A 25,946-nucleotide genomic window follows, 5' to 3' on the forward strand; every position below is an offset into this window, starting at 1 on the left:
AAACGAATGATGATCTCGGTGGATGCCTGTGGAGCTGCTAGATGGACGAAGCTTCCACAACTCCACACCACGACGTCACACTCTGGTGAACACTAGCAGACGCAGAATTTATTCTCTTCAAGTAGACCGCCCATAGAGTAACAGTCACCTCTTCTCTTTCAATTGAACCGCAATCGATTACAGTAACCGTAATCTTCCCAATATGTCGCAACCCGTGGACGTACCGACGCATCTAAACTCCCTCATCACCTCGTCACACCCCCAACTGCGCGATGCAGTCCTGCCGAAACTCTTCAGCTCAATCCACACAATAGCCAGCTACCTGCGCACCTCCCCATCGGTAACCCAAGTCGGAACCGCCAATGCCTTCGGCGACGACCAACTGAACGTGGACGTGCTGGCCGAAGAAGCGATCCGCAAAACCATTGATTCATGCCCAGCAATCGTAACAGCCTCCAGCGAAGAAGACCCCGTTGAAAAATCATCGAAATCTACCAGCAGCGAAGATTCGGGCAAAGAAGTCTACACACTCGCCTTCGACCCGCTAGATGGCTCCTCCATCATCGCACCAAACTGGAGCGTAGGCACGATAATCGGAGTCTGGGAAGGAGCCTCAGCGCTACATCAATCACCCGATACAAAGCAAATTGCCTCGATACTGGGTGTACTAGGCCCACGCACAACCGCGATTGTCGCCCTCCGTCTACCAGGTACCAAGGGTTCATGTTTTGAAGTGGGATACGCAGACGACGGCACGATGCAGGTTATCCGCCCAGACGTGCAGTTGACGCAAGCCTCTGAAGTAAAGACGCGGTATTTTGCTCCAGCCAACATGCGCGCGGCGGCCGAGGACCAGAGGTATCTGAACCTGATCAACCGTTTCATCATGCAAAAGTACACGCTGCGATACAGCGGCGGCCTCGTGCCGGATGTTGTCCATGCGCTGGTCAAGGGTCATGGTGTTTACATATCTCCGGTTACGGAACAGAGCAAAGCCAAGCTTAGGCGACTATATGAGCTCGCACCTATTGCGCTGATCCTAGAGTGTGCTGGAGGTGCGGCGTTGGACTCTGCGACAGGAAAGAGGGTGCTTGAGACAGCGATCGAGGATACGGACGAGAGGGGTGGGTTGATCTGCGGAAACAAGGATGAGGTTGAGGCTGCTGCGAAGTCCTTACTTCAGTAGGCGGAATGGTTGAGAGATTAATCTATCACGATTGATGCGTCAAGAGATACGTCTAGATGAATGGATAAAGAGGGTCTAATATTAAGAGACTCTAATGTAATTCGATCCGTACTCGTCGTTCTTCTACCAGTAATCCAAGATGTAGCCAGTAACAACAAGGGAAGATAAGGGGGTATATGTCATGAGTAACTCATGACGGAAGTATGCAACGAGGCAGCGCTGGCCATCGTGCCCTGAATGTGGGCGCTTCTCAAATTAGAAGCGTCTGTAATGTCGTAGCGTGCTCAAGGAATGTCTTGAGCCGTTGGAATAAGAACAAAGGGAAAGGTATATGGGTCTAGAGAAACCAAAAACGTCGACGAAACGATGATGCGAGTTACAGAGAAAGACGAACGGCAAAAGTCCACTTAGTAGGCGCGGCCGGCTTCGACGTCGCCGTCGCGAGTTCGACCACGAGTTGCTGATGTGCCTCTGCTGCTCGGTCGGAGCGCTGCGCAAACTGTCTTACAGCCATCCCGCCAACCAGGCTGCGATGACACGGGGAGCGCAGTGAGCTCCTTAGTACTGTGAAGACTGCCCTGCTCGTAATAATCGCGCTCTTCAACCTTGACATCCAACTTGTTGGTTATATGGATGCCTTCCAACGGAACATCGCCGCGAATCGATCCAGCAGTGCACTGCGATCGCTGTGTAGAGTGCTGGGATGCTTTCCCGGTGAAGCCTTGCGATAGTGTATTTGAAGACGGACCAGACGCTTGACCGGGGATTCCAGTCTGAGAGTAGCCGGCGCGCGAGGTGTACATGCTGAAGTAGCGACCGAGGAAGACTTTGAGCGAGGGCGCTGACGCGCACATTACGGCGAGCTGGGCTTCGAGTGTCGTCCAGATCCATCCAGAATACGCTGCCCAGGTGATGTCGTAGGTGACTAGACCAGAGAATTAGTTTTGCTAGATGAGGATTCAAGAAGATAGATCCATACAGTAGTATAGCTTTGCGGCATAGAACGTTCGCATCATACCGCAGATGCATGTTATCAGGCCCACGCCAAAAATGGCACACAGGCCGATCTTTTGGCGTTTGCTGATCTGGAGGTTCCAAATCAAAAGTACTGGTAGCAGGCAGATGATGAAATCCTGGAACAGTGAAATCACCGCGCATGCAACAATAAGGGCCCCCTCGTTGCGACACGTCAGTTCATTCTGCAGTCTCCAGGATATGTCGAAGAGGCGGAAGAATCCTATAACCGGTGTACATGTGAAGACAATGGCAATAGTGAAGGCAATTCCGTAGATGATGCAGAAGGCGATGGTGCCGTAGACCCCTGTGGAGCAACGTTAGCTTCTGCGTGGACCAGGCTGGCTTTGGCGAGATACTTACAGTAGATAAACTGATTCGTCAGACGATCACCGATTCGGCGGTAGAAGCAAAGGATCGAGACTTTGATCAGCGTCGAGGTTAACATGTAGTTAAGTTCGATTGCAAAAGCGATCTCTCTTGTCGTTACTAGCGTTTCTTTGGTCTGGTCCCAGACGTGCCATTGGAAGCCATAGATACGAATACCTGCGTTTGTTAGCAAAGAACACTTCGAAAGGAAGCGATACATACCAAGTACGCTTGATATGGTCAGACCGAATAGCGGCAGCATTGCCATGCTGACAAGTATGTCATCCAGCCCAAAGTTCTTCGATATGACCAGCCTTGCCCACATCCGCGCACAGTATACCAGGAAGGTGATGCCCAAGACGACCATGAGCAGTATTGGGGGTCCCCAACCTCGTTCCTCCGGGTCGACATAATTCGGTTTTGGCCAGCTGAGAAGGACTTCTGGTGGAGGATGTAAACCGCCTGCACGAGCGACGAGGCTGCCGCCATAGGATGCCAGAGTGTTTCCGTCCATATTAGATATTACCGGCGTAGTAGCAGCAGGCCTAGCTGTCGGGGTGAATGAGACACGAACTGACCATCGCAAACAGAAACGGCACCCGGACATCAGCCAGATCTATACACAAGAGTCGGGGGTCCAAGACCAATGACTCCGCTAGTAGTTAGCGGGGTCCATATCTTCCCGCACCTCAAACACTGTGGAGTGATCTACGCCACAGTACGGGTCCCCTAGCCTTGCATGGCGTATATGGACTATTTCGCCGACTGCATCCATTATTAGGCTCTTTCCGTGAGAGCTTCCAAGAAAGTTGCGGTGAACATCGGGGGTACAAGGCGGAGTCATGTGCCATCAGCTTCGCGACATTAACAAGTCGCTGTAGTTTTGCGCATAGCCCTGGTAAGCGTGGCGTTGTGTAGAAACCCGTGGGCGCGTAACAGTGAACGCAGCTGAAGGCTATACTGACCCTGTAAACGCCTTGCATCGTGGGACGCTGATCTTTGATCACCATGAGGCATGGAGGTTTGATCGCACACGTGGCATGTGTAACAGGACGTTTGTTGGCGTTGCTTCTGCAGGTGTTTGAAGATCGCGCGACCCGCTGTTGCGGTAAATGATCCACGCGAGCGTATGGAGCTTGAGCTTGCCCAGGTGCGAAGCGACACTTGGGGTAGGATTGCCGATAACACTTACTAGTAGTCGAGCTAGAATCATCAATTCTACCCGTGTGCCTGCAGATCTGCGACGTCCCCACAGGAAAACGGCTGGCGGTGGGTTGTGATCAATGACCCTGGGTCAGGAGTTTTCGTCGAAAACGAGAAGAATTCAAATGTGTTGAGACGTCGATGTCCAAGAATCCATGTACAATCGTGCGCATACCTGCCTTACATCATCATGGTGATGCATGTCAAGGAAAGCTACTTCTGAACCCAACCTCGGGGCAAGATCCATGGCGATCATGGAGCGGTGCGCAATCATGGAAAGCTTCAACGACAAGACGCCATAGTGTGCGACTGCTTTAGGTGAGCTTGTCACAACTACCGAAGATTTGCAACCGCAGTTCCAGATTAGCATTGAGGTGTCGAACATATGCAGTCGCCCTACGAACGACTCCCGTCGCGAGTAAGAGGCGGACCTAGGCTAAGGCTAACGGACGTCTCAATAATCATTTGAGCACCGCTAGACGCGTAAAAGGCCCTACCAAGACCAACGGATGCTTGTCGTTTTGCAGTTGCTAACCGGGAATTTTGGCAGTCTTCGAATAGGGTTGCGCTCGCTGCGGGACTTACCATGTCAAAACTCAATTTCGCGATCGGCAGCCACGCGAGTGAGGCGTTCGTGACGAGACGTTGTACGCGCAAAGTCGGCGATAGAAGTTTGTAAAGTGTCAATAACCGCTGCAAGGCTCGGGAATATGGATGAACGTTCGTGCTGATGATGAATGAACATGGTAGGTGCTGGCGATTGAGTCTGAGGAATCTATCGAAGAATGCTGACATCATCAGCAGCGCACAGACCTCAGCAAGAAAGCTACACTCTCCAGTCAAACACCTCTCCCCGCATCCCTTTGACCCCTGTTTGGTTCACATCTCAGGCAAAGTCTTGCACATTCCAGGCAGACTTCGGCTTCCGTTATCGGGTATGCCTCTGTCGAATTCCTCTATCGAGATCGGGCTTTGAGTGACGGTCTTCGTCATCAACCGGCAACGTCTACTCCGAGACAGGTGACCTTTTATCCGAGCTCAGGGACTATTCGAAATACAATTGAAGATCTCTTAACGCTACATCTCTAGGTACTAGAAGATCTGCCGTGCTCACTCACCACGTGGAAAGCCTAGCAAATGCTTCCATGGCCTTTAGTACAGCCTCGGCTGCTTCTGACTGCGGAACAAGATCGACACATGCATCAGCGGACTGCCCCGAATGCGCCACCTCCACAGCATCGTCTGTCATCCCCTTACCGCCTTCCATATCATCGTTATTGTAATCGCCTGGATCTTCGCGCGCAGCTTCTGCCAAAACTGGTTCGCTTCCTGTCGGATCACGATAATCCCACGTCCCAGGCTTCTTTCGATGTATTGCATGCAGCTTGGCAGGCTGTCTACGGCCACCACCCGCACCAGGACGCTTCCGTGGCTTCGTAATCATTCCGTCTGCAGGCTCATCCTCCACGCCTCCAAACCCGTCCTGTCGCATGAATTGATCGAAGAACTGCATGCGAGGTTCATCAATCTTGAGCACTGCCTTACATGCGCGATAGCCCTTCTTCAGCATTGCTGCGACGTACTTGTTGGCGAAGTGTTGTATCCTGTCCTCTTCGACTAGCCCGGTGCTGTCCATTGCGGCGTCATCACCGGAGCCAAGAGTGAGACTGTCGAGAGCTACTTCCGCACGTACAACATCGATCAGGCAAGCCGGGCAGACGAACGGCAGGCCTTGCATCGGTCGCGCACAGGTCACACCACAGCTTGCGGTATACTCTGTTTGGATCCTGTGGCCACACTGTAGGTCATGGAACGTCGATGATGGGTTGCATGGACTGTACATGTCGTGGAAGTGCTGATCACTCTCTTGGGTCTGTAGCTCACGCTGTTGCCTTTCGGTTTCAGCTACCTTATTGTGGAAGGCATCGATGATAGCGCGAGCTTGTGCAGGAGCAGCGTGCATGTTTACCCGAGAATCACCCCGGGCAGCTGAATTGATGCAGTCGGTAGCTAGGCGTGTAGTTTTGATGTCGCATTCGAGCTGGCGATGAGATTTTCTACGTCAAGAGATGGTTGGTGTTGTGCTTGGGTAGCGGAGGTTGTCGACCCGGAGGGAGAGTCATGTGTCGATAGGGGAACTCCGCGCGTGACAAGATGCGCAATGCCGAGGACGGCTGACTAATACAGGAGCGGAGCCTTGTGTCAATAGCACCGACTCACGGTAAGACACCTGTACAGAAATTTGATGAGAGGTCTTATTTGTGTATCTTCATTCGACTCACAGTAATGTCGAATGGTGGGTAGTGCAGTTCGACCCTTTCCTCATTCTCAATTAGGACAACCTTGCTCACAGGCCATCCATTGCTGTCATGATAGCCGTCGAAGTCGAACCAATCGCACGATGCCAATCCTGGAAAGATCATCCTCCAAACCTGCGCTCCAGGTCCAAATTCGTCTGTCTCGCCTACGCCCTCCGCCGGCTCCAAGACAACCCCTTCCGGTGTAGAGAAGTAGCGTGGCTGGGCATCTGCGGTCCAGGACAGGCGATCTATTGCCTCGAGCGCGGATGAACCGTTCACCATGAGCGAGCGAATATACAAAATCTGGTCTTGGATCTCCAATTTGGCGTAAGTGGGGGAGTTCGAAAGCGTGGTGGCGACTTCATCAGCAATGAGTCCAGTGTCTTCACCAGCGCTATAGAACCCTGCAAATCGCTCCTTCGTTCTTGTGCTCAATGCTTCTGCGAAAGCAGGCGCAAGAATAGCATGTACTGTATCTCTGACAGTACTCGTCGAGATACCCGCGTAGTCGGCCAGACCGGATCCTTGCACGAGCACAATTACGCCATAACCGAGATTTGGTATGGCGTCGATCCAGCTATGCCAGCCTCCTCCATCGCCGGACTTGCCAAAGATGCTATATGTCTTCATACTGTCTTCCGCCAGACTCGCATTCTCACTCGTCGGTAAGTTCAAGATCTCAATCTCCCAGCCTGGGCCGCTCTGCTGTTTGCCATCTGCAAGTATGACACTTGGTTTCATGACCTGACGACGCTGGAAGGGCGTAATGAGCGTAGGCTCGGGCGTAAGCCATAGGCCATGCATATAACGGGCGAGATCGTTTGCAGAGCTCCACATGCCGGCCGCTGGGTCGTAGCCTTCGCCTACGATCAAATCGACCCAACTTTCACCGCCCGGTACAGTTATGTCTGGGATAAAATCCTGCGGCACAGAGCCAAAGAAGCTATGGGTCATGTTCAATCGCTGAAGAAGTTCCTGCGATGTCAGCTCAGACCAGCTGAGAGACGAGGAAGTGATGTTGTTGTAGTATGTCGCTACAGCAGCTAGCGGTAGATTAGTCCATGTTCTCGTTAGTCGCATGCTGTATCCACTCACCACCTAGAATACCCAGACCTGCATTCGAATCTGTTCGTGTCAGTACGCGTATCGTTAGCAGGAGGAAGTCGCTTACAAGCTGCCCTCTGCCCTGGCGCAAACATCAAATTCTTCATCGCTATCCCATCAATTACGTCTTGGGCAGTTTCACCCGCCCATGCGGCTCCAATAGTCGGCGAATCTGCTTTCCCGGTACTAAGAATCATGTTGAAGCCAGTACTGTAGCTCTCCCTTGGTATACCCGCTGTGTGACTGGCAAGCATGCGCAATGTGATCTCGCTGCCGCCGTCGTTCCAGTCTCTCTCAGGCAGACTAAAAGAGGGAAGTAGTTGGCGGACGGGCGTGTCGATGGTCAGGAGGGACGATGAAGATGAAGAGTTTTGCCTGAGCTGGTTTTCGATGACCAGAGCAGATGCCATCGCGACGTTCTTCGAACAAGACATCAGGCGAAAGATTGAGTCGCTCGTCACCAAATTTGCCTCGGCCGGTCCTGCATCAGTCTCATTGAACTTCAATGTTCCGTTGTTAAACACATATGCTGGCCTTGGGCTTGACGCATGAACCTTGTGGTTGTTAATGATGGGCCTTTTGTTGAGATTGGACCTGTACGTACAACAGCGAAGCTGAGTCCATCGCGCGTGGTGTTGATATATAAAGCTGAGAGATTGCGCTGAACTTGTTCAAATGCTGCAATTACTGCCGGGTGTTGTAGTGTCAGCGGGTCAGACAGTATCTTGTCGGCGAAGTCGGGCACGCATGCACATGCTGCGAAGGAGACCAGGCATGGTGCTAATGCGAACGTGACCCTCATATTGAGGCAGTTATTTTCGAAACTAAATCGCAAAAGCGAATGTAGGATATGCGCGAGAATGTCGGGCTTTGGGGATATTTGTACATTGCGATACAGAAGTATGTTGTGCACAGATAGATACCGCTGTAACGGTCCAAGAGTTGCGTATGCGCCGAGACGGCATCAGGGATGCGACAAGCCAATGATGTGTTTGTGCTCCTGCAACCAGGGACACCTGCCTATCGGGGCCGATGTGTATGCATATGGCTGCAGATAATCCACAATGCTTCTGGTCATGCTTTTCCATCTAGGCGACTCCTAGGTACCGTAATCATCGAAGATAGAGCAATTATCGAGAGCCTGTGACCTTGATCAGTTGAAGCTTGTCGCGATGCTTACTACCGAAATGAGGGCGAGAAGGACCGAGAGGGAGCATCCATGGATGTTCGAAGAACGAAGTTTAGGTCAAGAGTGGGGTGACCCCATGTTGGTACTTGCGCCCCACATCAACGCCTATCTCTGAATCTAATAGCCTTGCGTTTACACCTTTCATCTCTTCGAACGTATTTTTTTTCCCTCGATATCGTCGACGTTCGACTACTAGTAGAACGCCTACTGCGCTTTCCATTTTCTTGCTCTGCGGGAAGAGGACGAAGTGTTCAAGAATGTAGTAGCGCTATAACCTGTTGTAGCATACACCGAATAAGGTCACAAGCTGGACATACCCTTCAGCTGCATGCAAGACGACATGTAAGATGAACGGAGTGTAATAAAACGTATATTGTTTGTAAAAGCAGAACCGAGAAGGTAAAAATAACGTATTCGGTCTTGCCGCAGCTGGTAAAGTAAAACCAACCGTTGTATCATTATCGTAGAAAGAACGTATCTCTGGTCAATGCATCGCGCTCTAAGCGCCTCTGTCGCTCGCTCTCCTCTAAACGTTCCAGCCGAGATTTATCGATGTCGAGAACTTCCAGGTTATTTGATGTCCTATCGCCAGAGCCTCTCGCGGCGGTAGGTCGATGGTGCTGCTGCCACGGATTTTGAGACATCAATACCGGCATTGACGGTCTTGAGGCGAGAAATCGTTCGGGCAACACAGCTTGGTCTTGCTGTCGTCTCTTCACGCGAGCACCCTCTTCCAGCGAGTCAAGTCTCAGTTGCAGAGACTCTAACTTCTGCCGTGTAGCTTCCGGTTCTAGGGCTTGCGGAGACGGTACAGGGTCGGGAAGTTTCCTATGAGTGCGACGCCTGAATCGTCCAGGTATCCCAGTGGCTGTGCGGATTTGATGGTGTGGCGGGACAGGATGGACTTTATCTGTGGACTCCTCGCCCCGAAAGTATGCTTGTGAAATCTGGCTGTCCAGAGTTTGGGCGCGAATTGGAAGTGCACGAGGAGCTGCGCCGGAGCGTCTAGCCCATTGCGCTGCTCTTGTATCTCCTGTCCTGCTAGCATTAGGCTGGGGTGGAGGAAGTGGAATTCTCTGGTTCTTATCGAGGTTTACGGTGCAAGCCGAAGCGCCGACAGACAGCTCGCCAATGCGTGGGGGTACTGTTGGGTCGTCATCGCATACTCGCTTGGTGCTCTTGCTCTTCAGATCGGCTTCAGAAGTAGCCTTCACTTCAGGCTTTGAAGAGCTCCGAATAGAGGATGTGAGGTTTTGACGCAGCCGATCCAGCGTCTGTACCAGGATTGCGCAATTCTGGCACGGAGGTGTACTGTCAAATTGCGGAGTCGATTGTGATGAGAACGCCGGACTGCAAGCGTTGCTCATGTAAACATGCTGGAAGTTCGGATCCATCTCGCCACAGACAGGATTCGGTTGCTTCGCGTTGACCGAGGGGACGGGCGCGATCGGTACTGGGCTACGCTTATGCTGCCACTGCTGGATCTTTTCTTCTGTGGTCATTGAGCGTGAGAAGTTCGAGAAGAGAGAGGGGCCTGCAAAAGGCGCGAAGTCTGAGTTGCGTTGCTGAACGAAGTCTGCGGGAAGGGTTGCCGCTCTGGCGAGTGGCTTCTGTAAGTGCTGTGATGGTGTATGTGTAGAAATGCCGGGCGCGCGTCGCAGAGTTGGCTCAACGGAACCGCTCGGTCTTCGTAGTGGAGTGAAGTTGGAACTCGGCACGTCCAAAGCACTTTTCTTTCCGTGCCGGATGACTTCAAGCATTGCGTCGCCTTTTGGGGCTGTAGTCAAGTTCTCGTAACCAGAGGAGGAGATGAGAATGTCGTCTTCTATGCGTACACCGCCCACGGGCATGTAGCGCTTCAAAACCTCAGTATTGATGTACTTGGAGTGAACGGGTGATGGGAGATAGAAATGTTGTAGAGCGTATGCGGAAAAGTAGATGCCAGGTTCGACAGTGACAACCATGCCTTCTTCGAGATGGCTGCTCTGGGGATCGCTGGGCGCGAGGCAAGTCTCAGAATCATACACCGGGACATGGAAATCCTGTGGGTAAAGGGATGGTGCCTTGTCAGATTCTTAGCGACTGATCAATGTTCGGATTGATTGAACTTACCTGCTGGTACACTGGCTTCCCTCTTCTTACACTCATGAGTTGTGCCTGACCCACGTCATGCACTTCAAGGCCTATGTGATGTCCAAGACCATGGGGAAAGAATGCTCTACTTGTACCTGCCTTGTAAATTTCTTCTTTCGTTCCGTGGTGAAGAATGCCCAGTTGCAGTAATCCATCAATTGCGATCTGGTGCGCCATAATGTGCAAATCCAGGTATCTTACGCCGGGCTCTAGGCGTTTGATACATGTTTCCTGCATACGCTGGACCAGCTTGTAGATGTTCTCGGCTTCTTTGCTTGGCCAAGAAGTAGATAGCGGGAAAGTGCGGGTAATGTCACTTGCATAGAGCTCATACTCGCATCCTGCATCTAAACACATGAGTTGACGACCCGCGAGATCTTCATCGTTGGCGGCATAGTGAAGAGTTCCGGCGTTCGGTCCGGAAGCAGCGATAGGATCGTAGGCCTGTTGCTTCGCTTGCTGCGATATGCACACATCCATGAACAATCCCTCAACCTGTGCCTCGTTCTTGAAGTTCGTGATGTTAGCAAGGATTTCTCGGTGCGCTTGCGAGCTGATGTCGTTCGCTTTCCGAATAAGCTTGATCTCGTGATCATCCTTGATCATGCGACATACGTTCATGGCTGATCGGAGGGCTATCGAATCAATACGGGGCTTCAGATTGTCGCAGCCGGGGAATTGCGATGACGGGTGCAGGACGTAGATGCCAGCCTGTCGGTTACCGATCGCCCATCCTTGCACGGCGTACTCAAGCTCATCTGCGTAGAAAACTTGATCGACATCGTACTTCACGAGCGCCTCTGCTAGGGTGGAGCCACGGCCGTACCAGATAACGCGCTCAGGCTTGATGCGGGGAATGAACAAGGACAGTTCGTCGCGTCGCGTGTCGTACGTCAGATGGCAGTCAGGTTCATTGCATCTTCATACCATCAGCACGGTCCTCATTTACTCCCAGATCAACGCACCCGCTCAAGTAATAGAAATATCGGCGTTGTCGGAAGGGTGCTGGCATGTCGCTATCTTCGTTGTTCCTCGCTGGTTGACCCGGTAGGTAGATCAGGCCTTCTTCAACACCCAACTTCTCTTGCACCCTCCGCGCATGTTGTTTTGCTGCGCGACGTTAGCTGATTGCGCGACCCACGCTCATCTTCCCAGACTTACCGGGATACTTCTCAAACGGAGTCTCAGCCTCGAGGTGCAGCCAGTACTCATTGTCTTCCCATCTCAGGCGCTCAGAGAGACCTTTCGCATCGAGAACTTCCATCGTGTTACCTCGTAATGCCTCGGGGAAGAACTGCGATTGCGAAAGGCTTGAGCTCCGATTGAGATGTGACCGGCGTTTTAGTGTTGTCGAGGATCTCACCGGTAAAGCCACCGCATAGTGCACGTGCCAGCTCGACCGCTCCGGTCAGTAAACCGGGAGCTACCATCGTGAATGTTGTCAACACATTCGGCCCCTTACATCTATAAACTGACTGGTGCCGTCGACGATAGTCTCTTTGATTAGACTGGCATCATGACTGCAGTGCGCCTCCAAACGTGTAGGCCCGACGAAGATGCCCAAGTTGCCTTACGACCCCGCGCCTGCGCCTGCTTCCGCTGCCCATCGACTGTGCGACACGAGACGAGGTCGTGTCAAGCGTCTACCCCAACTCATGTGGACATCTGCAGCATGCTCACTGCATTTGATAGGTGACACGATTAGACGTACACCGATTTCGGGTCAATGCAAGAAAGAGAAAGGAAATCGCAAGGTGTCTAATGACAGAAGGATGCTGATTGGTTGGAAATATCTTGACCGGTGAACCGGTCAACACATAGCTAAGAGGCACGTACCTAATATGTCAGACTGAGTAATGTCGCACAGACGTCCGACCGGCTCTGGGATCTCGTTTGTTTTAGCTAGCATTTACATCGGATCTGTGCTCTCAGAAAACATCGCCATTTTGAGGAGGGCGGGGAAGCTGACATCGCTGCATTGCCACCCAAGCAAAGGCCTTTGTGATCTCCCTGGAGGATCTCACGTCTTCGCAGAAGCTTAAGAGATGTCCTATGAGCCTCATAGAAAACGAAATGCTGTCGCGATGCCGTTGGCGTTGCCTTTCTTTTCATCACTTCGCTCATTCAAGGCATCCGATCATTTGCTATCTTCTCTTTCGTCACCTTCGAGGTCTTCACATCACTTTACTTGGTCAATCGTCCCATGTGCATCGGCAAGTTTCATTCGTACTAGTGAGACTACAAAGCAATGGGTATCGCGAAAGACTAGCACCAGAACACCCTTCTTTCATAGCCCCTAGGAGGTTCTCAACGCCGTGTAAGCCAAGTAACACCATCCTTTAGTCTCTCCATGAGATCGCCATGGTCGAATCAAAGCCACATGCTCAAGGCCGACCGAGGAGGTTGTCGATGTCAACCCCAAACCCAACCTTGTCACCACAGTCCACCCTGGAGGCATTCAGCACTGGGTCGCTCCACTAAGCTCATGTCGATAGCCGCTGAATACCCCGACAGCCATGTTCAGCGGCGCTGAGCTCGGTTCTCGGCAGCCTTGTTGGAGAAGAGAGTAGGGCGAATGGCGGCGAAACGCGCGCCTTGGGAACGGTGCCAGTAGGGACATGAAGTCTTGCGACAAGGCTTGTGCCTCTTTTCGCGATGACACTGATCGCCGTATATCGGACGCTTGACCTCGGGCTCGCTGGGCTCGCTGATTTTGGGCGCCTTGACGAAGCCACTGAAGGGGTTGCTATCCTGAGCCATGTTGATGTGGTAGTGGGTAGAGTTCGACTCGATCTTGAGGAAGTTGTTGTTACCGACGCTGTTGGTGTTGGCGCTGCCGGTAGAGCGAATCACTCCCATGTAGAGATCCCGGTAGTGGTCGCGCTCTTCGCGGAGCTTGGTGTTCTCGACCAGGCCTACCTCGATCGCGCCCTTGTATTGATCGCGCTGACGGGTGACGCCATCGAGGCGGAGGGCGAGCTGGGTGTCGGAGGTGTTGGAGAAGATTGGAGCGACATCGCCGTCATCGTCGTCATCGTCGTCATCGCTGTCCTTGCTGTCATTGTCGTCGTCTTCGTTGTCGTCGTCTTCGTTGTCGTTGTCGCCGTTGTAGTTGTAGCTGTTGTCGTCTTCGTTGTAGTTGTTGTAGTTGTTGTCGTCATGGTTGTAGTTGTTGTAGTTGTAATTGTTGTTGTCGTCATCGGTGACCTCTCCCATCTTCTGCTTCTTCCGCAGGCGCTTTTCGAGGACGATGATATGCTCTTGTAGGCCGACGATGATCTGGGCCTCGGTCTTCTTGGGGGGCTCGTTCTTGATCTTTACAGGCGCCATCTTTAAGGTGATCACTTGGAAACGACCGGATGTGGGAATTGAATTGGTTGCCTTGCTGAGGGCGGTGCCTGACTTTATGGTAGAAGGGAATGCCAAGCATCGTGAAAGGTAAAGAAAGAGCTGTTATCGGGTGACAGGCAAGATCTCGACTGTGTTGCCTCCATGAACTACGTAATCGGGAGCTCAATCACGGAGTGAAGGACGAGTTGCCGAAGAAAGCTTGCGTACTATTGGTCCATTCTGATAATCGAACAGTCTTCACGAGCGCGTGACTTGAGTCTAACCTATCTAGGTACGAAGTGAGAGTGAGAACCGGCTGGCTGGCCGTAACCCCAAGCCCCACGGAGGTGACTGACGCCTAGCGCCGTACGATCTTGGCGCCGCCCTCTGGGTATATAAACTGCTGCTCCCCGCCCACTTTGACTTCTTCTTTTCTCTTCAGTTGCTTCGCAGAACACTACTGCCATGGGAAGGTCTCATGTCAACTCGCATGTCAGCTAAGCTGGTGCAACCGCCAAGTGGCTGTCAGCTAAGCTGGGTTACTGGAGGTCATACTGTCGCGCCCGATTTACGTACGGGGTCCCACGTGGCAGGGTACGACGACACTCACTAGATGGGTTGGTTGTCAGCAACTTCAAGATCCGCCTCGAGCGCCTTGTCGTCCCAGCCAAGCTGGTCTCCGGTCTGGTATACTGATGATGTCCGCTAAGCGGGTCAACAGGGAAAGATGAGAGGCCACCACAAAGATGAAAGGTGGAATCGCATTCAGTCTGGTCACAGACAGTCTTATCTGACGCAGTGCTTGTCGCTTGCAGATACTGACCTCCGAGGGCTTTGGGATTTGGAGAGAGGACGAGGTGATTCTCGTTCTTCCAGGCATTCAACACGCACTGTTCGCAGTGCTGTTTGTGTACCGTGCGCATCAGTGATGCGTGTCTGTCAACGGTATCTTGTCATCTTTTTCATTGAGCTCTGAGCCTTGCGCCTAGACTTGAGGAAGGAGAGTTGTTTGGGCAGATGAGCGACATATGTAGTATCCATGGATGTGAAACTAGTTTTACGCCACGAAGTCTGGACATAGAAGTCATTGCGACAGTGTTGAGGACGTGTCATTCAACATGTACATGAAAGGCGACTTCATGCAACTATTGCTCAAGAAAGGAACAGGCTGGAACTAGGGAGCATGGGTCGTAACATCATGAAAGCACCTAGAGACTTGTCTCACTCATCGCTATCATCCTCATCTTCATCTTCATCATCATCCATCTCTTCGTCTTCATCTTCATCTTCACTTTGTACGTCGCTTGCGTCAAGATCGACGGGTACCGTCGCCGGCCAATCCACGGTCACCTCTTCCTGTAATTCCTCCCAAAACTTGCCCATGTCTGCTCCAGCGTACTCCTTCACCTTCTTCGCTGGGACTTGGATGTTCAAGTTGTTGTTTGCATCATCGCTCTTGAAAGTCACATACATGTGGTCTTGCTGCAACATGCCGATTTTGAGATGAGTAAGAGCAAGTCGCGGCGTCTTGGACAGCTTGCGGAAGAAGTCGCGCCAGAAATTGGGCTTGTGTCCGTGAGGTGGGGCGACTACAGCGGGGATGTTCATCCTCCAAAGGCTCAGATCTTCCAAAGTCGGCGCGAACTTGGAGATAAAGTTGAATAGAACGTCAGCCCGAGCGCTTAGCTGACCAAGCTCGAGGTTCTTTAAGAGCGGTAGAGCAACTGGGGCAGGGTCAAGAAAAGTCGCTGTATTTGAGCCGGTAGTGGGTTTCGGAGTAGCCAACCACTGCAGAAAGTCCTCGTTATTAGCCACCAGATGTTTCTCAAAGTTCAGGCGAAGATGAACGAGATTGGGAGTGAAATGGAGGAAGCGCCGAAGCGAGCGTCCCGCGTTTGGATCCACTGACGTTCCATTACTATGGGTGTGCAGGTAACGAGGCTTGAGGTCCACATTCAAGAGTAACGTGCTCGTGTTCTGCAGTATGGGCTCCACTGTAGGTCTGATGTAGTCTGGAAGGAAGAATGCCGTGTCGGGCAGGCCGCGCTGACGAAGCAATACTTCAAACTCAGTAGGTCGTCGGTTAGCCTTGCCCAAAGCGTACAACACGCTGGAGAAGACGCGAGACGTGAAACGAGTGCCGACATCCTGTCCGAAGGAATCGCGATCGGCGAACCGTAGCTCAATACCGGTTTCGCGATGGACGGTAGTTGCGCCCCAGGAGCTCCAGCTCTTACCGTCACGAACTCGATTGCCTGCGTTGAAGTCGCGGATCCCGACGGTGGTGAGGTTCTCGAGACGCTCAAAAGCTTCCGTGAGCATCTCGCGGTCGATCCCAGTACCCAAAAGTGCTTTCTGGTCCTCATAGCCCTGAATATAGCGTGTAGCGGCGTCGTCGTCCCTGAAGCGTAGTGGTATCTCGCTGTAGACGTTGGTGGCAATGATGATGTGTACCAGCTTCTTGGAAAGACTGGCATGCTTGGATATGTCGATGAGCGCCTGCAGGCTCTTGTGCGTGAGCATGAACTGCTTCTTGAAGAAGAACTCTTTGGAAAACCATTCATATAGCGACTTCTCGGTTTGTTTGCATACAAGACGCAGTGAACCAAGATCTTCAGTAGGGAGGTATTCTGATACCGCGACCAGCAATTCCAGCGGTATGGTGAGTAGTGATGCCATCTTGACAGGAAGCGACGTTGATGAGTGAAGTTTGCTGTCGTGATGATGCGGGTGCTTGTGGCACGACTTATCATGTGTGCACGCGTTCCGTTCGCGAAGGCAGAAACGCGGGCTAGTCCGCTTTGGGCGCTGATGCCTAAGGGCGTTCCTTCCGAACACAGGCCACCGTCTCATCGGCCACCTGGTTCCGTCTCAACCAAATGTTCAAATAGCCATTCTGCGCCCCCAATCCAGCTGCATCGCGTCTTCCAAGGTTCATCGAAGTCAATCGCATCAATCGCATCAATGGTACTCACTGGATTGTCCATCGCGGCATCTGGCCGCTTCCCGAGTGGAGTAACTCAGAAAGCGCTACAGACGCGTATAACGTCACTCGGCGCCGAGTTCCTGTCGAGCGTCACACCGGACACAACCCATCTCATCGCAACGCAAAAAGACTTCGAGAGTAATTCCACGAAAGTCAAAACTGCTGTTGCTCAGAACGTGACGATCGTTAGCCTCGAATGGCTCGACGAGTGCGAGGCGACAGGTAAGTCCACAACATTCCGACGCAATGATAACCGCGACGCATTTCTCAAATATGAACGAAGAACTTGGAATTGATGGTTGGGCAGATTCTTATGTTCCTGAGTCGCAATATGTGTTGTCTTCTGCAGCGGCGGCGCCAGCTCCTGCCCCTGTCCAGAACGGGTCAAAGAAGCGCGCGGCGTCATCTGCATCACCACCAACTGCACAACAGGAGACCAAGAAGCCCAAGATCAAAGAGAATGCCAAAGTTGGAGATGGACAAAATGCCAAGTCCAAGCAGATTGCCATCTCCGTAGACGAGCATTGCCCTCTGGCTAGCTGGCGCGTCTACATTGACAACAACGACGGCACGATCTACGACGCGTCACTCAACCAAACGAATTCGTCTGCAAACAACAGTGAGTAACGGCAGTCAATCCCAGATTTTGGACGTGTATGCTGACTACCTTAGACAAGTTCTACAAAGTCCAGCTTCTCACCGATGGCTCCAGCTACCGAACGTGGACACGCTGGGGGCGAGTCGGCGACCGTGGCCAGATGAAGATGCTTGGCGATGGAGGCCTCAGTAATGCCATGCAGGAGTTTGAGAAGAAGTTCAAGGACAAGTCTGGCCTCAAGTGGGCGAACCGCGGTGACGAGCCGAAGGCTGGCAAATACGCCTACGTAGAGCGCTCCTACAACCCTGACTCGGACGACGATGACGACGGCGATGCCGATGCTGGTGCTGATGCCAACGAGACCAATGGCGTAGCGCCCGACAGCACCTTGTCTCCCCCGGTCCAGGATCTTATGAAGCTCATCTTCAACCAGGTAAGAATCCAGTGCTTTTGGAGTACCCGGGTGGCTACAACCCGCGTCGCATTTTGAAAAAAACGAAAGATCATGGAGCCTGGAGACTACATAGCCTCAGGACGTGTCCATCCGTTACTTTTTAGCGATGCGTATGCGGCAACACGAATTTCAGGCTAACATTTTCAACTAGGATTACTTCAATCAAACCATGACTGCCCTGAACTACGACGCAAACAAGCTCCCACTGGGTAAGCTTAGTAAAGGTACCATCGCTCGTGGTTTCCAGACTTTGAAGGACCTGTCCGTGCTTATCGACGAGAACGACAACGATTCAAGGGCAGAGGTTGAACGTCTGTCGAACCAGTACTTCTCTCTCATCCCACACGCCTTCGGTCGCAATCGCCCGCCGGTCATTCGAGACATCACACTCCTTAAGAAGGAGATTGAGCTACTTGAGAGGTAAGTCTTCTTGACTGTACGAATGCATGTGAGGCATATACTGACTTCGTACTCCACTATAGTCTGTCGGACATGAAGGAGACTGCTGCCATGCTTAAGGACCAATTGAAGGACAAGAGCGATGTGAACAAGCTCGACAAACAATTCCAGGGACTTGGCATGAACGAGATGACCCCTCTTCAACACAAGAGTCGCGAATTCGTGGAGATCGACGAGTATCTCAACAACTCGAAGGGCAAGACACATCATGTCAGCTACAAAGTTCAAGAGATTTTCCGCATCGAGCGTCAAGGAGAATTCGACCGTTTCGACAAGAGCAAGTATGCGAAGATCGCAAGCAACCGCCGCTTGCTTTGGCACGGATCCCGAGTCACCAACTATGGTGGTATCTTGGGTCAAGGTCTCAGGATCGCTCCACCGGAAGCCCCTGTCAGCGGATACATGTTTGGCAAAGGTATCTATCTCGCCGATATGTCTTCAAAATCCGCCAACTACTGCGCTTCGTACAATTCTGGAGGCACTGCCCTGCTTCTTCTCTGTGAAGCTGAGCTCGGCAATCCAATGCACGAGCTTACCGACGCGTCGTACACTGCTGGGGAGGACGCCGCCAAGAAGGGCCTACACAGCACATTCGGTATGGGACAGACTGGCCCGAGAAAGTGGAAGGACGCGGGTTGCGTGAACCCAGCCCTAAAGGGCTGCATGATGGTAAGCAAGCTCGCATTCCCATATTCAGTTTCACAGCTAACCATACTAGCCCGATGTATCGACACCGCCTGGAGCTACCAACGTACCCAACGCGTACTTGCAGTACAACGAGTACATCGCCTACGACGTTGCTCAGGTCAAGCTTCGTTACTTGCTCCGTGTTCAGATGTAGATTCTCAGCGCTATCATCTCTCGAATCGGTGTTGAGGCGTTCCAAGCGGGATCCACAAGGAAAACTCCAAGGCAGGCGTCTACATGGTCTTAGGGATTAGGTTGTTGTTAAGATAAAATGCTATGTATGCAGCAAAGCCCGCGTCATGGGCTTTGCGCAGGCGTTCACTGTTCTCACGTTTTTGTCTTTCCTCGCGCACAGCGTCATTTTGTCATGAGCCCAGTCTCTCAAAAAGCATGGTATATTCGTCGTTAATCAGATACAAGCATCGCGAAAGGTCCCTATACACATCGGTAACATCGTCAAACTCCAGGTCAGTACAGAAGCAAGCGAATCTACTCGCGTCCACCAACCCTCCTTTCGTAGTCATCCTCAAGCCTAGAGGCATCCACCACCTCGACGCCCTTGCCCAGCCCGATCATGTCGTTGCGAACCTGCCACCACCTAACAGTGTGCTCGCTCTCCTTGCCCTTGCGCATGGGGCCCTCGTCGTCCGTGTCAACAAGCCCACCAAGGCCAGTGCCATCACCGCCAACAACAACAATTGTCTGTCCAACCCACTTCCTGATGTCGTCGATGTTCTGACCGTTCACACCGCTCAACGCATCGACTACGTAGACAAGCTCTGGTCCGAGATGCCTGAGCATGTGCACGAAGCCAGTGGTGGTGTTGAAAGGCATGACCATGGCCGGGTCCTCGACGAGGCGGAGGGCCTGCGAGTGCAGTGTGTTCCAGAGCGAGTTGTCAGAGCCCCTGGTGCTGGGTGCGGGTGTGTAGATGACGGGTTCGACGGACGACAGCTCCTCGCCTGGTGTGCGTGCGGGTGTGCTGATAGCAGAGTACGAGTCGCCGAGCGAAGACGAGCCAGTGCGAGAGTTGGCGCGGGATTGTGGGCGCGAGCGCAGCGACGGGGAGTAGATGAGGACGAAGAGCTTGGTTCGCGAGAAGTCGGTGTCGGGGAGGTGGGAGAGGATGGTCTGCGAGCTGTTAGTTTTGGGCACGTGAGAAGGGAGACGAGATGCAATGCTTACGGCGTTTTCTTCGCGGTATGAGCCCTCGTCGTCGTCCAACCGGTCCAGGCTCTCTGCGCTGACGACCAGGACAACGGTCTTTCTTCTTCCACCGTAGCCTTCGCCTCTGCCTTCAGCCTTCCGCACGCTCGCCGCGAAGCTTCGTGCCTGCACATCGACTGCAGCATTGCTGTCCCGGCTCTGCGCCTCGACATTCCTACGCATTGTGGCCTCCTCATTCCAGCGAGAGTGGTCGCCAAAAGCTTCGTCCTTGTCTTCCTCGCGGATGGAAGCGAGCGCGGCACCCGCTGCAGCACCTGCCGCGGCCCAACCTGCTGCTGTCTTCTTGCTCACGGTATCGAAAAGCTGTTGCGGGGATGGTGTGCGACGGATGACGCCTTGTGCGCGGCCAAGCAGCGTGCCATCGCCGTAGCCATAGCCCTCACCGCCCCCTTCGCCTACGGGGAACCCAGAGACATCGCGTGCAGCAGGCGCCCTGCCCTGTCGCTTTTCGTGGGCCGAATCTTCGCCATAGGAGAGATCGTCATCGGACGAGTAGTCGCGGCTGTCCTCGCGCGCACTCCAGACCCAGGCTGCGAGACCGGCGGTTGCGACGGTGACGGTGAGGATCAGAGGAACGTAGAAGCCGAGGGCGCCGCGGTTGCGCGAGTTGTTCTGGCGGCGGTCGTAGCGGTCGTAGTTGAAGGACGACATGGTGGCGTCAGGTCATGGTATCGTGAAATGTTTCGTGGGCGGGTCGGGCGTTGTTTTGGTCGTCAGCCGCTGCCGCTCGGCTGCTTCCCTGTTGTTGACGGCCGGCACGCCAGGGCGAGTGGCTGGGAGCTGAAGCTTGCTTGCCTGCCTGACACGCGCCGAAAGGCCGCGGCGGGTGTGCGCGAGTCAGCCGCCCTCGAACTTTTGGCGGCGGGGTGACTCTAACACCCCACACGCCTTTGTACCTGCAGCATCACTCGGCGGATATACGCCAATACCATCTCACAAGCGAAGCTAGAAATAGCGCCTTCTATTCAGAAAGGATCGAGATAGACTCAGAGCTACCATACTACGCCCACATCGCGACACCCACCGCACACACCACGATGCCTCACGCGACGAGTCTGCCCGCGCCGGGCTTCCAGGCCCTTATTCTGTGCGGCCCTGGTGCTTCCTTCAGTACCTTCACATCAACGCCCAAGGAGATACCAAAGGCCCTGCTGCCCATTGCCAACAGGCCTATGGTCTGGTATCCTCTGGAATGGTGTTACCGCATGGGAGTCACAGGTACAAGATTGCACATATGTTTCTTCCATAATTTGTATTGACTCTTCGTAGACATCACAGTCGTGACACCGCCAGAATCATTGGAAGCCATCGAGGCCGCCATGTCGCAAAACCCACACCTCACAACCCTCCCTTCGCCGAAGCCAGACATCCTTGCGCCGAAAGACCTCTCACATCAGACGAGTACCGGCGACCTCTTCCGGTTACCTGAGCTTCAAAACGCGATTAAGGGCGACTTCATAGTACTGCCATGCGATCTCGTATGCGAACTGGACGGCACGGCGCTGGCAGACGCCTGGATGGTAGAACAGGGCGGATTCGCAGGAGCTAGTGGAGGGCTAGATCACAACGGCAGCAAGATCGCTTTCGGCGCTGGCGGAGAGAAGCTCGGAAGAAGAGGCGGCATGGGCGTGTGGTACCAAGCCAAGGGGGAAGGTAGCAGGAAGAAGGAGGAGACAGACTTCATTGCGACGACACCGCTACCTACGTCCATCGTCCCTGTTCCGACAGACTCGCTGCGCCGCAACATCTCGAAACTCGTCTACTCCGTACCCACCGACACCCTAAACGATATCACAGAGGAGAACAAGACATTTCCACTGCGACACTCGCTCATTCGCCAGCACGCGCGGATAAGAATGCTTACAACCCACCGTGACGCACACATCTACTTCTTCCCATACTGGGTCATTGAGATGATCAAGAAGAATGAGAAGTTCGAAAGCATAAGTGAGGAGGTTTTGGGTTGGTGGGCGAAGGCGGGCTGGCAAAACGGTCTGGGAGACAAGTTGGGCCTGCGACAAATACTCCAGGGCGAGGATGAGGAGTCGGATCACGGGTCGCAAGTTGTCGAGGAAGAGATCGATGTATCCAAATTCAGCACTACATACTCAGGCGGTAACACAGAATCCGACTCAAAGGCTCCTACGACACTCGCGTCGAGAGTCACAAAATCGTCCAGCATACCCGAATCCGCGAAATTGCTCGCCTCGAATACGAAGCTTACGGTACCACCAATCCTTGCCTACGTCCAACCGTCGGGACCTGCCGAACCCCTCATTCGCCGTGTAGACGACTCACATCTTCTGCTTACCGTTTCACTCCGCCTAGCAAAGCTGCAGTCGATCGAGGAAGTCGGCAAAGAAGCAGCATCGCCATTCGCTCATCAGTCGAAGATCGTTCACAAGGAGTCTATTCCAAGGAAATGCCGCGTCGAAGCCGAGAACTCACTGCTGGCGGACAACGTCATCGTAGAAGAGAAGACCAACATCAAAGAAAGCGTTATCGGTCCAAACTGCAAGATCAGCGAAGGCGCAAGGTTGCTGCGGTGTCTGTTGATGGACGGTGTCGAAATCGGACCCAACGTACAACTCACAGACTGCATACTGGGCCGGAGATGTAAGATGGAGGGTGGCGATGCTAAAGACGGCGACAAGACTGTTCTCAAGGACTGCGAGGTTCAAGATGGACAGGTTGTGGAGTGGGGTAGTGAGTATCTCTTGACACGTTTTGTGGAGAAGGCAATGCTAACCATTATGTAGCCGAGGCGAAGAACGAGAAGTTTATGCGCTTTGACGTCGGCGATGATGTGGGCAGTGAAGGCTTTGGTGGAGACGAGATGGACACTTTGAATGACGATGGGGATGAAGGTATCCCGTTGCGGTAATTGTTGGCCCATGAGATGGACGAGGAAATACGCATCACGACAGTACGAATTAACATGCAACCGAACAAGCCGTCGCTTTTCACCCTCGAAAATAAGAACGATAGCGTGTGTCGTTCCGGGACCTTTCTAACTCGACTACTCGTTCTTGGCTATGGTCACAGGAAACGACGAATCGTTTACTCATAGAGAAGTCTCGTCGATCTCGCTATAAAGTGCAAAATGCGAGAGATCCATGGCCACGACGTACAGTACCTTACTTGTCACGTTTTGCCCGACTTGCGGTCATCTCAAGATCCGTTTGCTACCTGGGTAACACAAGAGCTTGGCGTCACGGGTACCCGCGTCCTGTCTTGCGTTCTTGTTTCGCCCTCACGTCAACGTCTCTCACTTAATCAATTTTGTTACAGCATCTCTTATTCCCTCCCTCTCACCACCTACGTAGCATGTCATACACCCCAAACGATCCCAATGCGGCTATACCAACTCGACATTTTTGCGACGGCTGCAAGCAGGAAACAACTTCTAAATTAGACTGCGCGAATTTGGACAAGGTCGTCTGCTTCACCTGTCCTCGTCGAGACCACTTCAGCGGCGACTGTGACAAGTTGATACGCAAAAGCAACCCTCCGTCAAGTGTACCACCCTTTTGGTCCTCGCTCCCGCTGCAGCGGCTGTTCCCCACTATCAGCACGAGAAGTTCCACCACCGGGCTGCGTACCCAGTCCACGGATGAGGCAAATCCAACACCACGTGAGAGCGAGGAATACACCGAAAGGAAAGACGTCGAGATACAACTACTAGACTGGCAAGATCGCTGCAACGATGCTTTACGTCTGCTGCGAGCATGCGATCGCAAGGACGCCGCCGATGCCTTGGAACTCCAGCGTCCAGACCTTCGCGGATGGAAAGAACCCTCAGACAAGGAGTACACACATGTACATGAATACGAAAAGGTTGCCAATATATTCAGCGACCAACTCCTGGTGACTCGGGATTCAAGCCGTAGACTAACACGAAGGAAACAGCATCTCAACGCGACAAAGAAATATTGCCTTGCCATCTTCCACAAACTCGAAGCGTTTGGCCTTGCGGAAGCGGGTAAGACGCCTTGCATCAAGTCCACAAAGGGTTGAGATCTGACTATCGATCATAGCAATGGACCCTCTCACCCGCTGGCACATCGACCCCAAGTCTTCCACCATCGAGTCGGAAAGCCAGAAAATCTTATCCCACATGCCCACCAGCGCCCTCAGTACAGCCGGCTCAATGGCCAACTTCGTAGACCTCATGCACAAGCACATCACCCACCTATACGAGCTACCTGGCGACACCCTCTACTCCCGCTACACGATAGCCTTCAAGATCATCCAAACGGCCGTCCGCTGGAAGTTCACCGGCACGGGCTTTGAGCGGAACAGTGTCCGCACCTCCAGTATATCACCTGCGGAGATCAGGCGTCTTTTCCGGCCGCTGGATACGCAGTTTAAGAGTATACTGAAGGAAGGGTTGATGAGGAAGGGTGGCTTGCCGTGGGATCAGGCGCTGTGTTTTTTGGAGACGCATGGTGTGGAGCGATTGTATGCGGCGTCTTGGGAGTGGTTGAGGGAGTTGTTTCATTATGAGGATGGTGGGTTGGCGCCGTGATGTTCGGGGGTGTTGTGGTTGTGACGTTGTTACTTTATTGTCGGTCCGAGCTGCGATGGGGCTTGTGTTTAGCTTTCTTGTCTTTCCGTATTCGTGTTCAATCTGCATGTATACTACTGCTCGCTATATGTTTAGAGGACAGTCACAAAGTATGGGAAGGTTGTTGCGTGTGAAGATGGAGATGTGATGACAGCTCATTCTAGATTGCGCTAGCGCCAGGTCCCTTCCCCGTACCTGCACCACGAATCTCACCGCATATCACGCAATACACGATAGATCTAACGTCGGGTCTCCAATCGGCTTTTATTGTGAGGTGGATCTCAAGCTACATTCGACAAGTACAAGGTCAGGTTGTCTACGCTAGGCTGCCCGGCACGACTTACCCAATGCGGACAAATATCACGGAGAGGAGAAGAAGGGGTAGGCAGCAATCAGTGCTCAACGGGGCCAAAGTAGTACTCAGTCGTAGCTTGGTCTATGTATATGAAGACCGGTATTTGTCGTTGAACATTAGATAACTAACTTCAAATCCCCCAACTTCTCCTTCAAACACAACCCCACACATCACCAGCCAGTAAGTAGCGACACCACTCCAATTAATTCTGCGTCAACTGGAGAACACATACTTACCATTTTGTAGTGTCTCAAAAATACGTTCCTCTCACCATCATCAAGGGCGCGGGCAATGAGTACATCCCCATCCCCGAGGGCGAGAGCGCCATCGTCGCAGACTTCCACTCGTAAGTCCACCAACCACTGCACCCCACAACATCAACCTCTCCATCTCTCCCCCCAACCCAAGTACCCAGCACCCCCATCTAACGCACCCCCAGCATCCGCACCCAAACCACCGACTCCCCCACATACCTGACCTCAGGATTCTACCGCATCAAAGCGGGCCCCACACGCAACATCCCCACCTACGACTACGAGGAGACCAAGTACGTTCTCAACGGCCAAATCGACGTACTAGACGAGGCAACCGGTGTCACACATCACCTCGTTGCCGGCGACTTTGCTTTCTTCCACGTTGGCTCCAAGGCGCAGTTCTCGAGTAAATCGGGTGGAACGGCTTTCTTTGCGGTTACTAGGCCGATTATTACGCAGCATCCGGGGTTGAAGGGGAGGGAGGAGAAGGTGTTGAGTAAGTTGTAGACGTGGATATGGGCTTTGGGAGGG

The 25,946-nt window shown here is 52.9% G+C and overlaps 11 protein-coding genes across 11 annotated transcripts; 4 read left to right on the plus strand and 7 right to left on the minus strand.

Moving 5' to 3' along the window:
• Nucleotides 1-202: 202 nt before the first annotated feature.
• J4E85_004899 (uncharacterized protein) lies at nucleotides 203-1,186 on the plus strand (the record flags this gene model as incomplete). The annotated part of the gene is made up of 1 exon (XM_051469150.1): nucleotides 203-1,186. One exon carries the CDS (start codon nucleotides 203-205, stop codon nucleotides 1,184-1,186), a length of 984 nt encoding a protein of 327 aa, XP_051327365.1.
• A 407-nt stretch (nucleotides 1,187-1,593) lies between these two features.
• J4E85_004900 (uncharacterized protein) lies at nucleotides 1,594-3,083 on the minus strand (the record flags this gene model as incomplete). Its single annotated transcript, XM_051469151.1, has 4 exons — nucleotides 1,594-2,111; nucleotides 2,205-2,507; nucleotides 2,564-2,746; nucleotides 2,792-3,083. 4 exons carry the CDS (start codon nucleotides 3,081-3,083, stop codon nucleotides 1,594-1,596), a joined length of 1,296 nt encoding a protein of 431 aa, XP_051327366.1.
• A 1,803-nt stretch (nucleotides 3,084-4,886) lies between these two features.
• Nucleotides 4,887-5,510, minus strand: J4E85_004901 (uncharacterized protein; the record flags this gene model as incomplete). Its single annotated transcript, XM_051469152.1, has 1 exon — nucleotides 4,887-5,510. One exon carries the CDS (start codon nucleotides 5,508-5,510, stop codon nucleotides 4,887-4,889), a length of 624 nt encoding a protein of 207 aa, XP_051327367.1.
• A 517-nt stretch (nucleotides 5,511-6,027) lies between these two features.
• Nucleotides 6,028-7,978, minus strand: J4E85_004902 (uncharacterized protein; the record flags this gene model as incomplete). The annotated part of the gene is made up of 4 exons (XM_051469153.1): nucleotides 6,028-7,115; nucleotides 7,168-7,197; nucleotides 7,244-7,730; nucleotides 7,781-7,978. The coding sequence occupies 4 exons, from the start codon at nucleotides 7,976-7,978 to the stop codon at nucleotides 6,028-6,030; spliced, it is 1,803 nt and encodes a 600-aa protein (XP_051327368.1).
• A 1,177-nt stretch (nucleotides 7,979-9,155) lies between these two features.
• J4E85_004903 (uncharacterized protein) lies at nucleotides 9,156-11,762 on the minus strand (the record flags this gene model as incomplete). The annotated part of the gene is made up of 5 exons (XM_051469154.1): nucleotides 9,156-9,417; nucleotides 9,488-10,428; nucleotides 10,478-11,417; nucleotides 11,464-11,608; nucleotides 11,660-11,762. The coding sequence occupies 5 exons, from the start codon at nucleotides 11,760-11,762 to the stop codon at nucleotides 9,156-9,158; spliced, it is 2,391 nt and encodes a 796-aa protein (XP_051327369.1).
• A 1,256-nt stretch (nucleotides 11,763-13,018) lies between these two features.
• On the minus strand, nucleotides 13,019-13,828 carry J4E85_004904 (uncharacterized protein; the record flags this gene model as incomplete). Its single annotated transcript, XM_051469155.1, has 1 exon — nucleotides 13,019-13,828. One exon carries the CDS (start codon nucleotides 13,826-13,828, stop codon nucleotides 13,019-13,021), a length of 810 nt encoding a protein of 269 aa, XP_051327370.1.
• Nucleotides 13,829-15,049: 1,221 nt separating this feature from the next.
• Nucleotides 15,050-16,507, minus strand: J4E85_004905 (uncharacterized protein; the record flags this gene model as incomplete). Its single annotated transcript, XM_051469156.1, has 1 exon — nucleotides 15,050-16,507. One exon carries the CDS (start codon nucleotides 16,505-16,507, stop codon nucleotides 15,050-15,052), a length of 1,458 nt encoding a protein of 485 aa, XP_051327371.1.
• Nucleotides 16,508-16,792: 285 nt separating this feature from the next.
• On the plus strand, nucleotides 16,793-19,166 carry J4E85_004906 (uncharacterized protein; the record flags this gene model as incomplete). The annotated part of the gene is made up of 6 exons (XM_051469157.1): nucleotides 16,793-17,036; nucleotides 17,164-17,433; nucleotides 17,487-17,845; nucleotides 18,018-18,286; nucleotides 18,349-18,994; nucleotides 19,044-19,166. The coding sequence occupies 6 exons, from the start codon at nucleotides 16,793-16,795 to the stop codon at nucleotides 19,164-19,166; spliced, it is 1,911 nt and encodes a 636-aa protein (XP_051327372.1).
• A 335-nt stretch (nucleotides 19,167-19,501) lies between these two features.
• J4E85_004907 (uncharacterized protein) lies at nucleotides 19,502-20,890 on the minus strand (the record flags this gene model as incomplete). Its single annotated transcript, XM_051469158.1, has 2 exons — nucleotides 19,502-20,143; nucleotides 20,198-20,890. The coding sequence occupies 2 exons, from the start codon at nucleotides 20,888-20,890 to the stop codon at nucleotides 19,502-19,504; spliced, it is 1,335 nt and encodes a 444-aa protein (XP_051327373.1).
• Nucleotides 20,891-21,276: 386 nt separating this feature from the next.
• Nucleotides 21,277-23,123, plus strand: J4E85_004908 (uncharacterized protein; the record flags this gene model as incomplete). The annotated part of the gene is made up of 3 exons (XM_051469159.1): nucleotides 21,277-21,457; nucleotides 21,509-22,945; nucleotides 22,999-23,123. 3 exons carry the CDS (start codon nucleotides 21,277-21,279, stop codon nucleotides 23,121-23,123), a joined length of 1,743 nt encoding a protein of 580 aa, XP_051327374.1.
• Nucleotides 23,124-24,278: 1,155 nt separating this feature from the next.
• On the plus strand, nucleotides 24,279-25,922 carry J4E85_004909 (uncharacterized protein; the record flags this gene model as incomplete). The annotated part of the gene is made up of 3 exons (XM_051469160.1): nucleotides 24,279-24,750; nucleotides 25,408-25,507; nucleotides 25,601-25,922. 3 exons carry the CDS (start codon nucleotides 24,279-24,281, stop codon nucleotides 25,920-25,922), a joined length of 894 nt encoding a protein of 297 aa, XP_051327375.1.
• Between the last annotated feature and the right edge of the window lie 24 nt (nucleotides 25,923-25,946).

This window comes from Alternaria conjuncta, assembly GCF_024043145.1.
Source record: "Alternaria conjuncta strain BMP 0040 chromosome Unknown scaffold_6, whole genome shotgun sequence".
Classification (NCBI taxonomy): domain Eukaryota; kingdom Fungi; phylum Ascomycota; class Dothideomycetes; order Pleosporales; family Pleosporaceae; genus Alternaria; species Alternaria conjuncta.